General features: G+C 36.7%; 1 protein-coding gene across 8 annotated transcripts in view; it reads right to left on the bottom strand.

Annotated features, from left to right (window-relative positions):
* LOC6578044 (tyrosine-protein phosphatase Lar) overlaps window positions 1-12675 on the bottom strand; it is a 168536-nt gene that overhangs the window by 121367 nt on the left and 34494 nt on the right. For 7 of the 8 annotated variants that reach the window (XM_015165963.3, XM_015165968.3, XM_015165965.3 and 4 more), the window contains one exon: window positions 3153-3502. In XM_015165963.3, the coding sequence (XP_015021449.1) occupies window positions 3153-3243 (91 nt within the window). In that variant the 5' untranslated portion in view covers window positions 3244-3502. Of the gene's footprint in view, window positions 1-3152; window positions 4240-11014; window positions 11279-12675 lie in introns of those variants that run through there. The other variant, XM_044009282.1, reaches the window with a different exon arrangement.

The raw sequence follows: 12675 nt of genomic DNA on the forward strand, positions 1-12675 counted from the left end.
TGTCACCGATTCTCATATATTTAGCTTTCGATTCGGCAATAGTCGAATCTGAAGTGCATGAAAAAAGCAAATGTGTAAATATAAGAAACGTCTAAATTCTTCGTTTTTTTTTCATTAGAAATGAAGCTTAGCGTCAACTTGTCGAACAACATTGACTGCATTGTTAGAGTGAGACAACTATTTAGCCTTAGTGTCTACCGCCGTATTGTTAAAGCTATGTAGGTGTGGTACTGTTGAGAATGAAGTTCTGGGGATTTTAGCAGAAGCGTGCTATGCTTTAGTCAAATGAATTTCAACTGAATAAAATATAATTTTTAACGTCATTAACTACGAACACATAGCATATTAGAGAAATAAATTGATATAAATATATGGTATACATATTAGTCTCTCTAAGTGCGAAATAAATAATTGGAGTCCAATTATTAAGTATTAATAAGGAATTTTTAAAACAATATATATTTTTACTGCTAAGACGCATACAGTTTTGGTGAATTTTATGAAATTATCTTTATTTATTCATCACAAAAATAATCAAAATTTATGTGCAACTAAAATGTTGCAGAGCAAGCAATTAAATTCATTCGAGCTCTAGCAAAGAGGGAATGTCTAAATATCAAATGTTTCTAGTTTTGATTTGGTGAAAGCTAAGCGCTAGAGCATTTATATATATATATATATAGAGAGAGAGAGAGAGAGAGACCTACTTATATACATATTGCTCTGTACATATATCTATTTTCATTCGGAATGAGAGCTGTTGTTCTTTGGCTTCACCTTTCGCACGGCTGCTTCATTGCATGAGGCTAATAAACAAGCGGCAGGACATTGCAGAAAAACGAATACGAAATGGCTGCAGAAGTTGCAGCAGCAACAGCAGCGGTGGCAACAAAGGCAAATGTTGCACATCCTGTTGGCCAGAGGATTTTTTGTTGTACAGTTTTGTCGCACCTCCTTTTTTCATATAAGTGTCTGTCTGGGTGTGTGTGTGTGTGTGTGTGTTGTGCTCGTATGAACCATTAAATTGAAATTTATGCGGCACTTTGCCGCGTGAAATGTTTGTACAACTCGTTGCGGGCTGCGGCTTTTCAGCAGGACATGCTCCGCTCCCCTCCGCTTCCGCACGCCCCTCCCCGCACACCCTCTGGCGCCGTTTGTCTACCTCGTATCTATATTGCAGCGGCCCTGGGCGTTGACAGAGCGACAAACCGTTAGACAACAACATTTGTCGACTGCAAACGGTGAGCCAGGGGCAGGGAGCAGGGCGCAGGGTGCAGGGAGCGGAACCTTGTTTAAAAACATATGCAAAACTGTTTGCTGTTTGCCGTGTGTATTGCATGTAAATGGTTCTTCGAGAGCAGTTTCCCATCCCCCGCCATCTTCTCTGGCTCAAAAGCCATGCCACGCCCCTTTTTGGGAATACACACGGAAACGCTTGCCGGCTAATTTGTCGTTTGTTTGAAATTATGACACAAAAGCGGCTCAGCGGCTGCCACTTGTCTGGCTTTAGCCAATTCCTCGCCTGCCTGCCTCCCCCCCAACACGGCGCTAGGGCACAGTGGGCCACGCAGCACAAATATCAGCCACATATTTTTGGTACATTTTTCGCTTTGTTTTTTTTTTCCCGCAACAAGTTTTAATTCATTTGCCTCAGCTCCAGCCCAATCTCGACAGCATCCTCGCCCTCTCTCACCCACTCGGTTTTGCTCTCCATGTTCCTCTCTCTCTCTCTTTCCACCACTCTGTGATGAGCGGGACGACGCACAAAAAGTTGATGCTACGATAATTTGAAAAGTTTTCGCTTAGACAGCGACAGCGAAGTAGTTAGAAAATATCCCCTCTGGCAAATCCAAGCACCCTTCTCCATTATGGCTCCCTCTCCCTCTCTCTCGCTTTTCGATCCCGCTCTAACCTCAATGAGAAACCGAGAAACTGGCAACTGGCAAACTATATGAATACGACATGCTATATTAAGCCTCAAATAAATGCAGCGCCATAATTAACATATAGCAAAAGTTTTTGCTACACTCTAAGCCATAAGCTACCGAAAACTAGTACAAGCGACGCCTTCGCCCGCCCACGCTCCGCCCACTTTAACCAAATAGCATTCGCGCTGACTGATGAAATATGACTTCACAAAACTAGTTTCTCTCAGTGCAGGGGTAAGGCAGAGGAAAAGCAATTTGAAATTTACAACTTTCGCTTGATTGAGCCAAAAAATGAGGCGAAAGAGGGAGTGAGGTAAGCCAAACGATACCCAGGTATTTGATAGGAGGATACTCGCATACGTTTTACATTAATTGCCAATATAAGCCAGAGCATAATAAACATAAAACAAAACTTTTAAGTTCAATATTATCAATGTCTGCACACTATTTGCAGGAGACGGAGCCAAGTTTAATAACTAATAAAAATTCGAGAAATTGGACTATCATAATCGGGCTGTGTGTTCATCAAGATGAAGTGTAGATCCGAGAAATATGCTCTTAAATATGTTTAATCTATACAACTTTTCTATTTAAATTGTATTGACAATAAGAACTATAAAAACCTTTATTTAAAAATTATTTACTTGTGTAGACTGACATTTAAAAATTTCGAAGTTAAAAAAATGGTCATTAAATTATCATTTATAAGAAAACAAAAAAATGTTTTTTAAATATATATAAAAATTATGTTTATGATATAAGTCAATTCATTATAAATCAGTAATCGATTCTTAATAACCGAAATAAAAAATATAGATATAATAAAAAAGATTTAAAGTATATGCTTATATTTAAATCAATATTTCAGATTTATATTAATATGATTTTTATTTAAAGTCCAATATTTATTGATAATTATACAATTCGGTTGAATATGTTTCAATAAATATATAAAAAAGAAAAAATATTCGACAACTTTATTGAATATGTTTCAATACTTAATATGTGGACGTAAGAATACGTAAGAAGTGACCTACAAAAATATTGAGTTGTCAACTTAAATGAGTAAAAAATAAGTTTATTCGATAATCAAAATGTTAATTTTCCAAAGATATTTTTAATGTTAATTGATTAAAATAATTGATATATTCATATATATTTTTTGTTTATTTTAATTTTTCGTATATATTATTTTTAGTGGTATTATTGTTGTTTTGTACTCACGGACTGCATCGACGGTCGCTGGCATCCAGGTAAGCAACAGGACTGCAAACAAGTTGGCTGCAACAAAAGTGGCTGCCACCTGCAGACCCATTATATATGTATGCCAAGGAGTGTGAGTGTGAGTGAGATAGTGGAGCTGGTGGCGTGCGTATTGGTATTGGTTGTGGGGGGAGTTTGTGACTGTTGAACAGTTAGGCGAGAGCTGCTTGTTGAATTTCAAGTTTTGATATGCTTGCGCACTCTCTTTCTCTTTGGCTCGATCAGACTTACTCTCTTTGCTGATATGCTGTCTCGCTCTCGCACGCACTCTCTCAAACCTTGCTGTCGACGTCGAAGCGACGCTGCACGCGCTGATTGCGGGACAGAGACAGACACAGAGAGTGAGAGTCAAAGTGCGGCGACAGTGTTGGGAAGTGTTGTAAAAAGAGTGTACGTTTTACGTATGTGTGACGTGTGAGTGTGTGGTATGTTTTGTGTGTGTATTGGTATTTTTTATAGCATTTAGTTTAATGAACGTTTCGTTGTTGTTGTCGTTGTTGTGAATATGGTTTTCAATCGTTCGTCAAATACATTTGGCCAAGCCGAAAATCATCGGATATAACAAGATGTGTTAGCAAATGCGATGTCATCATCATCATTGTTGGCATAATATGGCGACATTTGTTTAATAAAATACAAAACAATATTCAAGCGTGTTCAGCCCATGTGTCACGCCCATCGTTCCATTTGTTGTTGTAGTCGTTGTTGTTTACGTTGTTCACGCATCATTGTTGTTGTTGTTCCCAAAATAATATTTGTTGACATTATTATGCATTGACGTTCGATTCATTTCACATGATGTTTGACATCGGCATCAGGATCAGGATCAGGATCGTCGTTGCCATGTGGAGGGAAGCTGTTGTTACTATACGACCAAATTTACCTGCTTACAAGTTGTACTAAATACTTAGAAATTGAACTCTTAAACAATATAGATAAAGATATGCAGTTTTATATTCTTCTAATTTATTTATTTATGATTTTTATTGATTTATCAATGCTTTCATTTTCTTTTGCTTTTTATTTGCTTGAGGTGGTTCTCGAATGCCTGCAATAAAAGAAAGCAGATTGAGATATTTTATAATTGCAAATCCGTGCACATCCTTGCCAAAGGATGTTGTGTGAATGCCCGAGAATAGACCTTTGCGTAGTTGTGTGTACTCCTATTACATTATCTAATATGTGGAGAGACAAAGTTGGAAAATTTTAAAAATCGAACGCCTTGCATTGTTTTTCGCTCCTTGAGTCTTATTAAAAATCACGACTAATTTAAACATACAGTACCGAGCAAAAATGAGTGAATGTTGCAGAACTTTGACTTTCATCACGCATACAAATTTAACCATGCAAGCAAACAAAAAGAGTCAACAAAGTTATTGCTAATAAGGGGTTTAGACTAAATATTAAAAATGTTTAGTTTTATTTTTTAACTTTTAGTCGTTTTTTTAAACGTGCAAAATTGAGTTTATGTGGATTTTTTTGGTTTTTTATTTTTCATTCTTTGAATTTAGCTAATTTAGCGTTGGAACTTTTTCTATTTGTTAAGAACAAACTAATAAACAAGTATAAAAAACAAAATCTTAATTTGCTTGTATGAATTAATTTTTATGCGTGATGAAAGTCAAAGTTGTGAAACATTCACTAACTTTTGTTTGGTACTGTATACTTGGATTAGAAGGTTTTCGAACTGACGTATTCTCAGCCTTCTAGTGGCTGGAAGGAAGTATGAAAGAGAATCTAGTCCTCCACTGTAGGCAGGTTGCGCCCCTGAGCAGACACAAGTATCGGACGAATCAGGGACAGCCAGTGATTTGACGCAATGTCTTCTTCTATTGACTAACAATTAATGAATAAGTCTTTCAAATATATTTATCGTATTATTTTGTATGTATATCTATTCCACACGACGTTTCAAATGCTACTGCACATACACATACATCTAACAAAAATCGCAATAAGATGTAAATATATTTAGAGCAATTTTGACATTTTTTTACTTTTCTTGTGGAAGGTCTGAAGCATGTAAATAGACCAATTTGCACTCTAGTTGAAGCTAATTAAGCACAAGTGGCAGGCCTTAAGAGTGCACCTAGCAGGTGGGCAGACAGGCAGCGCCCCTAGTCAAGGCCTATTATTAGAGAGCTTTACGAACTAGACGAACTCTATGCGAAAAGCAACAAAAATCCGAATTCGACAAACAAAAACAAAAAGCAAATATAATTGCAACAACTGCTGGCAATTAAATTCAGCTTAAAATGTCTTCAAACAGCGCCAACTTCTCGAACTTGCAGACAGGCGGGACAGACGCTCGGACAGGTTGGCAGGCACTGCCAAAAGGTAAATACAAAGTCGCTGCGCAATGGCATGAGCTTTGTTACTTTTGATTTCAGTTTCCTTCAGTTGGCTTTGCCCTAGGTTCTCGCTCATTTTGTTTACAACAACCAAAAAAAAAAAAAAAGAGTTAAACTGCTGGGCTGTAGGTGGGCGTGGCAGAGCTTGAGTTGCAGTCTAGGTAAATACGTATACATATGTATATACATGCATACACACATATATATATATTTATATATATATATGCTTTATGCTCTATATGCACTTGTAAAAATCAATTAAACTTTTCAAGTGAAGTTATAATGGCTGCCAACTCGATGTTGTTGTTGTTGTTGTTGCGTTTCTTATTGTTTTCATAGTCCTTGCATTGTTGCCCGTGCAGGAGTAGCTACTGCTGCCGCTGCTTTTGTTTTTGTTGTTGTTGTTGTTGTTGCAGTTGTCAAAAGTTTTAAAATAATTGGATTTTTTTCAGGGCTCTGGCACTTGCTGTAAGCACAGAGGCACACGAAGCCCTCGAAAAAAAAAACACACCCACACTCACACACAAAAAAAACGCCATAAAAATTAAAATTTTCTTTTGTTACTGACAGCCAGGTATAGAAAACCCGAAAGAGAGAGCGAGAGGGGGCGTTTAAGTGTGGGCGAGCGAGAGGAGAGAGAGTGAGAGAGGGCGCAGCACTTAATGCTGACTGCAGTCATCGTCATCCTCGTTGAGCGTTACCCAATTTTCACAACTGAAGTTTTCAACACCAATTGCAAAACGTCAACAACAACGACAACAATCAGGCGGTGCGATAAGAAGAAGCAGAACAAACAACCGAGTGGGCGTAGCCAATCAGATGCCTACAAGGACTCGTATGTGAACAGTGGGCAGAACGAACCGTAGACAAAGAGAGAGAGAGAGAGGTAGACATAGTCGCCGAAGTGCCAGTTGATTTAATGGGTTTTATGCCACACGGCCTGTTATTATCGCCAAAAGATAAAGACAAGGGCCGCAAATGCACTCGTACATACAGTATATAGTATATACTATATATACTAACTAAATATACTAGAAACCTTTATAGGTTACCTTTACAATAAAGCCTTCAGCACACGCCCCACACACGAAGATCAACGATAAGCCATAAGGAGCAACTTTGCTTAGCCATTGCTGAATTGAAATTTATAATAGAGAAAATGGATTGATGGATAAATTGAGGCAATTTACCGTTTGTGTCTACAGTGCAATCGTTCCAGTGTAGATAGGTAAAATGTTTTCAATTACGTATTCCTCGGATGATAAAGCGGATAGAGTGGAGTGAAGCTAAATGACTAAGGTAATTCCAGCAAAATATAGTTGATGTCACTTAATAAATCTTCATCAATTTATGCATTATATATATGTATATTTATTCAGATATATATAGGTATGTTCATTTGAATTACAATATAAATTATATTCAATGTGGAGAGTTCTTTACTTTATTCTATTTTAATTAGAAACTAGACTCCAGACCTCAATCGATTTTTTATATATACATATTGAATACCACTTTGGGAATATCAAAATCAAGTAAGATTTTCAATTAAATTTATATTTTAGCTGACAGGATATAGTTAAGAGATCCCATCGGCATCTGATGATAATATTTTACTGCTTTAAACGTCTTTCTGAATTATCAGAGCCTTCAGAATATAGAGTCTAATTCGTCAAATTCCGAATATTCATTTTTTCCATAAAATTTTGAATAATCATAGCTCTGGTGGTGTTTTAAATTTTGTATTAAACTTCATTTCTTTGTTTTCGGCCATTGATGCACAGAGTCATTAATAAATTTATCCAATAGTAAATTTATCCATAGTAAATTGGGCTGCGATTATAATTCTCTGCATTAGGGATGCATATCGATATTTAACGATACGTAAATTTACCATATCTAAGTTAATCATGAATAAATAATCATGAATCATGAAGAAAACGTAACAGACGCGGTATAATTCGTTGTCTGTCAATTCAAATATAACTTCCTTTCCTTACTAAAATATTAAAAAAAATCATTTAAAACCATATTTTAAAATAAGTTGATCAAAGCTTTCATATTGAAGTAAGTGCAATTAAAATATTTTAATTAAGGTAATATAAATATTACTGTTGAAATATGCACTCTTCACAGTTGACTGCATTGAAATTTGATAATTCCAGTTTTATTTGAACTAAGAAAATAAACAGAAATGGCTTTCCCTCGCGTATTGAGCGCTTGACAAGACTAATTGATTAATAACTCAGTTAACTATATTTTATTCACACAAACTCTATGCAAATACGAAAATACTAAAGGCAAACAGATAATTTCTTATCTGTCTTTCTATATACTTTTCCCTCTCATTATTTACACTCTGAAATCTTGCTGACTCTGTTTTATTCATTTTTATTTCGTTCGTTTCTGTTGTTTCGTTTGTCAATTAGGCTAATGACATCCGATAAAGCAGACATACATACATACATACACACATACATATCCATATATATATATATATATCATGTATAGCTGTATATTAAGTGTATAATGCCATAAAACAAAGGAAACAAATGTCTGCAAATGGTTAAAGTTGACAGCAAGCAGAACTTGAGCTGTCACACATGTCGTATGCGTGTCGAGTGCCTACAAAATGAGTTTCCAACGAATGCCTAAATCAGGGCGTGCTGGACTGTCATATACCGTGTGGACAATGATGGGGGTATAAGAAAGGCAGTGATGTGGCCGTCTAGGCTACCCCTCCTGCACGCTAACTTACAGGATATTTAAATCTGCGTGCGCTCTCGCAAAACTTCATTTAAATATTGCTTTGATAGTGCGCAGGCAAAAAGAAAAGAAAAGAAAAGCAGAAATGTCCATAAGAAAAAGCAACAGCTTTTATGAAGCTAAGACGACAAAAAGCACGCAGGTAAAATAGGCGCAGTCGGTGGGGGAGGGGGAGAGTCGTGGCGGCAGCTGTCGACAACAGTAGCTGTAATATTTTCCATATTCATTTTACCACATATTTTCCACTTTTTCCTTATTTTCATTTTGTTGATTTTTGTGTGTGTATTTTCTTATATTTTTTTATTTTCCTTATTTTTTTTCCTTTTTCCCCTGCGTCGGGTCTAATAAAAACACTTGACACCGAAACGAGAAAAGTTGCTTAAACAAAGTGCTCGAAATGTGAAGAAGAATGTGGGAATGCGAGAGACGAAGGAATGACAGCAACGAGATCAGGACGAAAAGGAGCTTTAAGTGTGCCGTTGCTTTAAGGCAGCTTTAAGCAGCGTCTTATCAAAAATGCGAAGGACTCGTTAACAACTGTAAAACTGCGTAAGACTGTGTGAAACTACTTCATCAGGCGCTTAACAGTTGATGTCCTGGCAGGTCCTTTGCCTTTTGTAAGCCAACTAACAATGTAAAACAACATAACTGAGCTGCTTGTGCTTGGCTTAACTGCAAATTATCTCTATGGCAAACAATCGAATGCTACAAAAACCAGGAAAAAAGGACAACCATAAAAAGCAGCACAAAAGTATGCTACAAAGTAGCAGCAGCAGCAGCAGCAGTTGTCAAAGGACATGAAAAAGGACCAAGCGCTAGCATTTGCAGTTTTAATGCGCCAACTAAATGTTTCTCCTTTTCTTTTCTTTTTTTTTTTTTTTTTTTTTTTTGCTTTGCTGTTGCTTCTGCTTTTCCCTAGTGAGCTGAGAGTTGATTACAAATCCAATGCTTGGCTGCGATTTGCTGCTTTGATGCGATTCATAAGAGTTCGAATATTAGAGAAACGAAAAAGTGCATCCGCCAGAGAGAGAGCCTGAGAGGTCTGAGTCCTCATGCATTATTGAAGCCTGCGAAATGGGAGAGGAAGCATAGAAGAGCGCTTGACTTTAACTTCTTCACTTTACATGCATTAACTAAAGTAGCTCAAAGCATGTTTAAGAAAAAAATTACTATTAATGGAAATAAAGTAAACGAATAATATAAGAGGTTAACTTGTGCTCTTAAAATATGATTACGTTAAAAAATAAAAAATAAAAATAAAAAACAATTGCATAGTCAAATGAATTATCAATTTGATAATTTGTACATAAATATTATATGATGCAAGCACATACATATATACAAACATATTTAGATCATCTGCAATATAAAACTAATGTTTGTTTTCTTTTCATAAACTTGCTTCCCCAACTCCAGCCTGATTCTTTTTCATGTGAATATAATATTTTGTGCCCTTTAAAATTTTCTCATGTTGTTTGATATAAAACTCACTTACATTTCCATATTTCCATTTTACACACGTAAATACACCCATATATATTTTAATATCTTAGCTCTTTTAGCTATTTCAGTCCTAAGGACAACTTTTGCTCTACTCTGATGAACCGTTCTATAGATGTTGCATATATTTATCATATATTATGCAAGCCGCAACTGCTTGGCTTTATAACTGCAATTGACACTCAATTTTTGGCCAGAAGCAATCTATCAAAACTGCCTTTGTGCGCTTTCACAGTTACACTTACAATTCACTGCCTGGAAATTCACTTACGACCAACAAAAATCTATAACGAAAATGAAAGACAGCAAAAAAAAAAAAAAAAAAAAAAGCAAAAAAGCCTAACTGTGTCAATTTCTGGCGCATCCTTTTCTCGCCGGCTTCTGTTCCACAAAACTTGAGGACAATGTCCAGAGCAAACATTTCAATGCCTTTTGCACAGTCAACAACAACAACAGCAGCGGCAGCACAAAAAAAAAAAAAGGCAGCAAAAAATCACAAATCTGCGCCCAAAAACGATTTAGGCCGCCACCAAACACACACACACAAACAAAGAAGATGAAGAAGAAGCAGCAGCAGAGTGGACATCAGTGGCAGCAAATTGCTGGGCGACAAACGCCGTGCCACGCCCCCCCTTTGACCTATCTACAAAACAGCAAAACGGTTAACGCTTGCTTTAAGCTAGAGAGTGCTGCTCGTAAAAGCCAAAATGAAAATAGATAAAAAAAATAAAACGCACACACACACACGCACACACACAGCTTCATTTTGTAAATCAATTGAATTTTCAATTGTAAGAGAGAAAAAAGGCGAAGAAGGTAACATAAAAGTCAATGCGGGCACAAATAAAGGAAACGACACTATTACCAAGGACCAAGCAGCGGCAGCAACAGCAGCCGGCAGCAGCTACTCGGCCAGGACAATGACACAGGACAACAGCAAACACAACAGATTTAGATTTTGGGTTAGTTTCGTAGCTGTCCCTTTCCTCCCCTCCTCGCTCACAGCCCTGACCTGACCCTTGCCCTTCTCAATTGCTCTGGAAATCGTTTCATTTTATATAGCTACTTTCTTTTTGTCAAATTTCTACGCATTGCATAAGCTGAAATGTCGCGTAATCTTCACACACACACACACACACACACACACACACACGGAGCTCTATTCTTGGCATTCATTTATTTCAAAATTAATAATCAAATGTTTACCAGTTTTTCAAGCGTTTGAAGCCTCAGAAGGACAAAAATAAACACTAGTAGTAAAATGGCAAGCGAAATAAGAACCGTTAACCGGCACACGGTAAACACGGCGCGTTGCTTGGCTGCAGCGGGGCTGGGTGCGCGAGGGGTGGGGCTTAACGAACATTAACCGAGGCAAAGCCGAAGATGTTAACGTTTTTGCACTACGAGACTTTTAAACATAAACAAACTTGCCAACACACGCAATTTATTTTCATTAATTTTCGTTATTACAATTTTTAATATTTTTTTGTATTTTTATTATTTTTTTTTTTTTTTTTTGTAATTTTTGTTGTACCTTGTTGTTGCTTTTCTTTTTTATTTGTTTTATTATGTATTTTGTTCACACACCGCGCGCTCAGTTTCTTACAGGCTGGTTACATCCTGCCAAATCCCGAAATTGTACTAAATACGTACAAAACTTTTACGATTGGCCAAGGCTCAGCACCAGCCGCGCCGACCAGATGGCGAGTGTGTGAGTGTGCGTGTGTGTGACTGTGTTTTAGCGTGTGCTCGGCTGCCGAGCCGGAGTGAGCGTTCGTGAGCGAATAAAAGCATTCGGCCAGCGACTGTGGTGAGTTTCGTGCGAGCAACCGAAGTGACACACGAAGCGACAGAGAAAGCAACTCAAAGCTATGCCAAACGAAGAGCGCAAATTGAAATATGAAGCCACTCAGTGAAAATTAATACTCAATGAAGTTAAAGAGCGCATCTGCGAAGCAGGCAACTCAATGCAGCAGTGCACAGTCCAAGAGACTCGCAACTAAGCATTGCAACTGAGCGAAAAGAGTTGAGTTGAGTGTGTTAAACTTGGCTCAGAGTTCTAAAATAGCAACTCTTAACAAAAATTTCGGAATTATTTATTAAAAAATAGAATGAAATCAAAAAGTAGTTTTAGACATCGTAAAAAAGATAAAAAATATTTTAGGCTTTACTATAAAAATACAAATTATTTGTTTATATCTGTTAAATAATTTTTTCCAATTTTTTTTGTTAATATAATAAAATAAATAAAATAAATGAAATATTTTTGCTTTAATAAACAATTATATTTTATTGTTACATATTCAATAAACTTTGTTCAGCATTTAAGCATAATTTTTAAAAATAAATTCTTGTTCACTAAAACAATATGCTAAAATACTTCTTTTTAAGATTTTCGCTCAATTCTGTTCATGAAAGAACTCTCAACGTTTGACTCGAGTAATTTGGAGTAACTTAAACTACTCAAAAATAAACTTTAACTGAACGTAAGTAAGAGCATCTCAAAGTTAATTCTTTTGACAAGGTATATTAAAAACCCTCAAACGCCAAGTGACTCAGCTCAATGGAAAGAGAAGTAAATTGTACACTCATTAGCTCTTTGAGCAGATTGCACAGCAAAGAACACACAGCTGAAGAGCTCAAACAATTTAGTACGGCGAGCTAAGTAAACCCAAGCTATTTTGCTTTCAATGCAAGAGTAAAGAGAAGCACACAACTCAACTCAATGTCACGCTCAGCAGCTCTTTGAGCTACGATTAAACTCAACATCCAACTGTAAGCAACTGGCAGACTCTTTGAGCAGCTCCCTTAGCAGAGTACAATTCAAAAATAAACTCAGCTCGCAACAAATGCAAGCGTTACACTCT

The sequence above is a fragment of the Drosophila mojavensis genome, unplaced genomic scaffold (assembly GCF_018153725.1).
Source record: "Drosophila mojavensis isolate 15081-1352.22 unplaced genomic scaffold, ASM1815372v1 contig_49, whole genome shotgun sequence".
Classification (NCBI taxonomy): Eukaryota; Metazoa; Arthropoda; class Insecta; order Diptera; family Drosophilidae; genus Drosophila; species Drosophila mojavensis.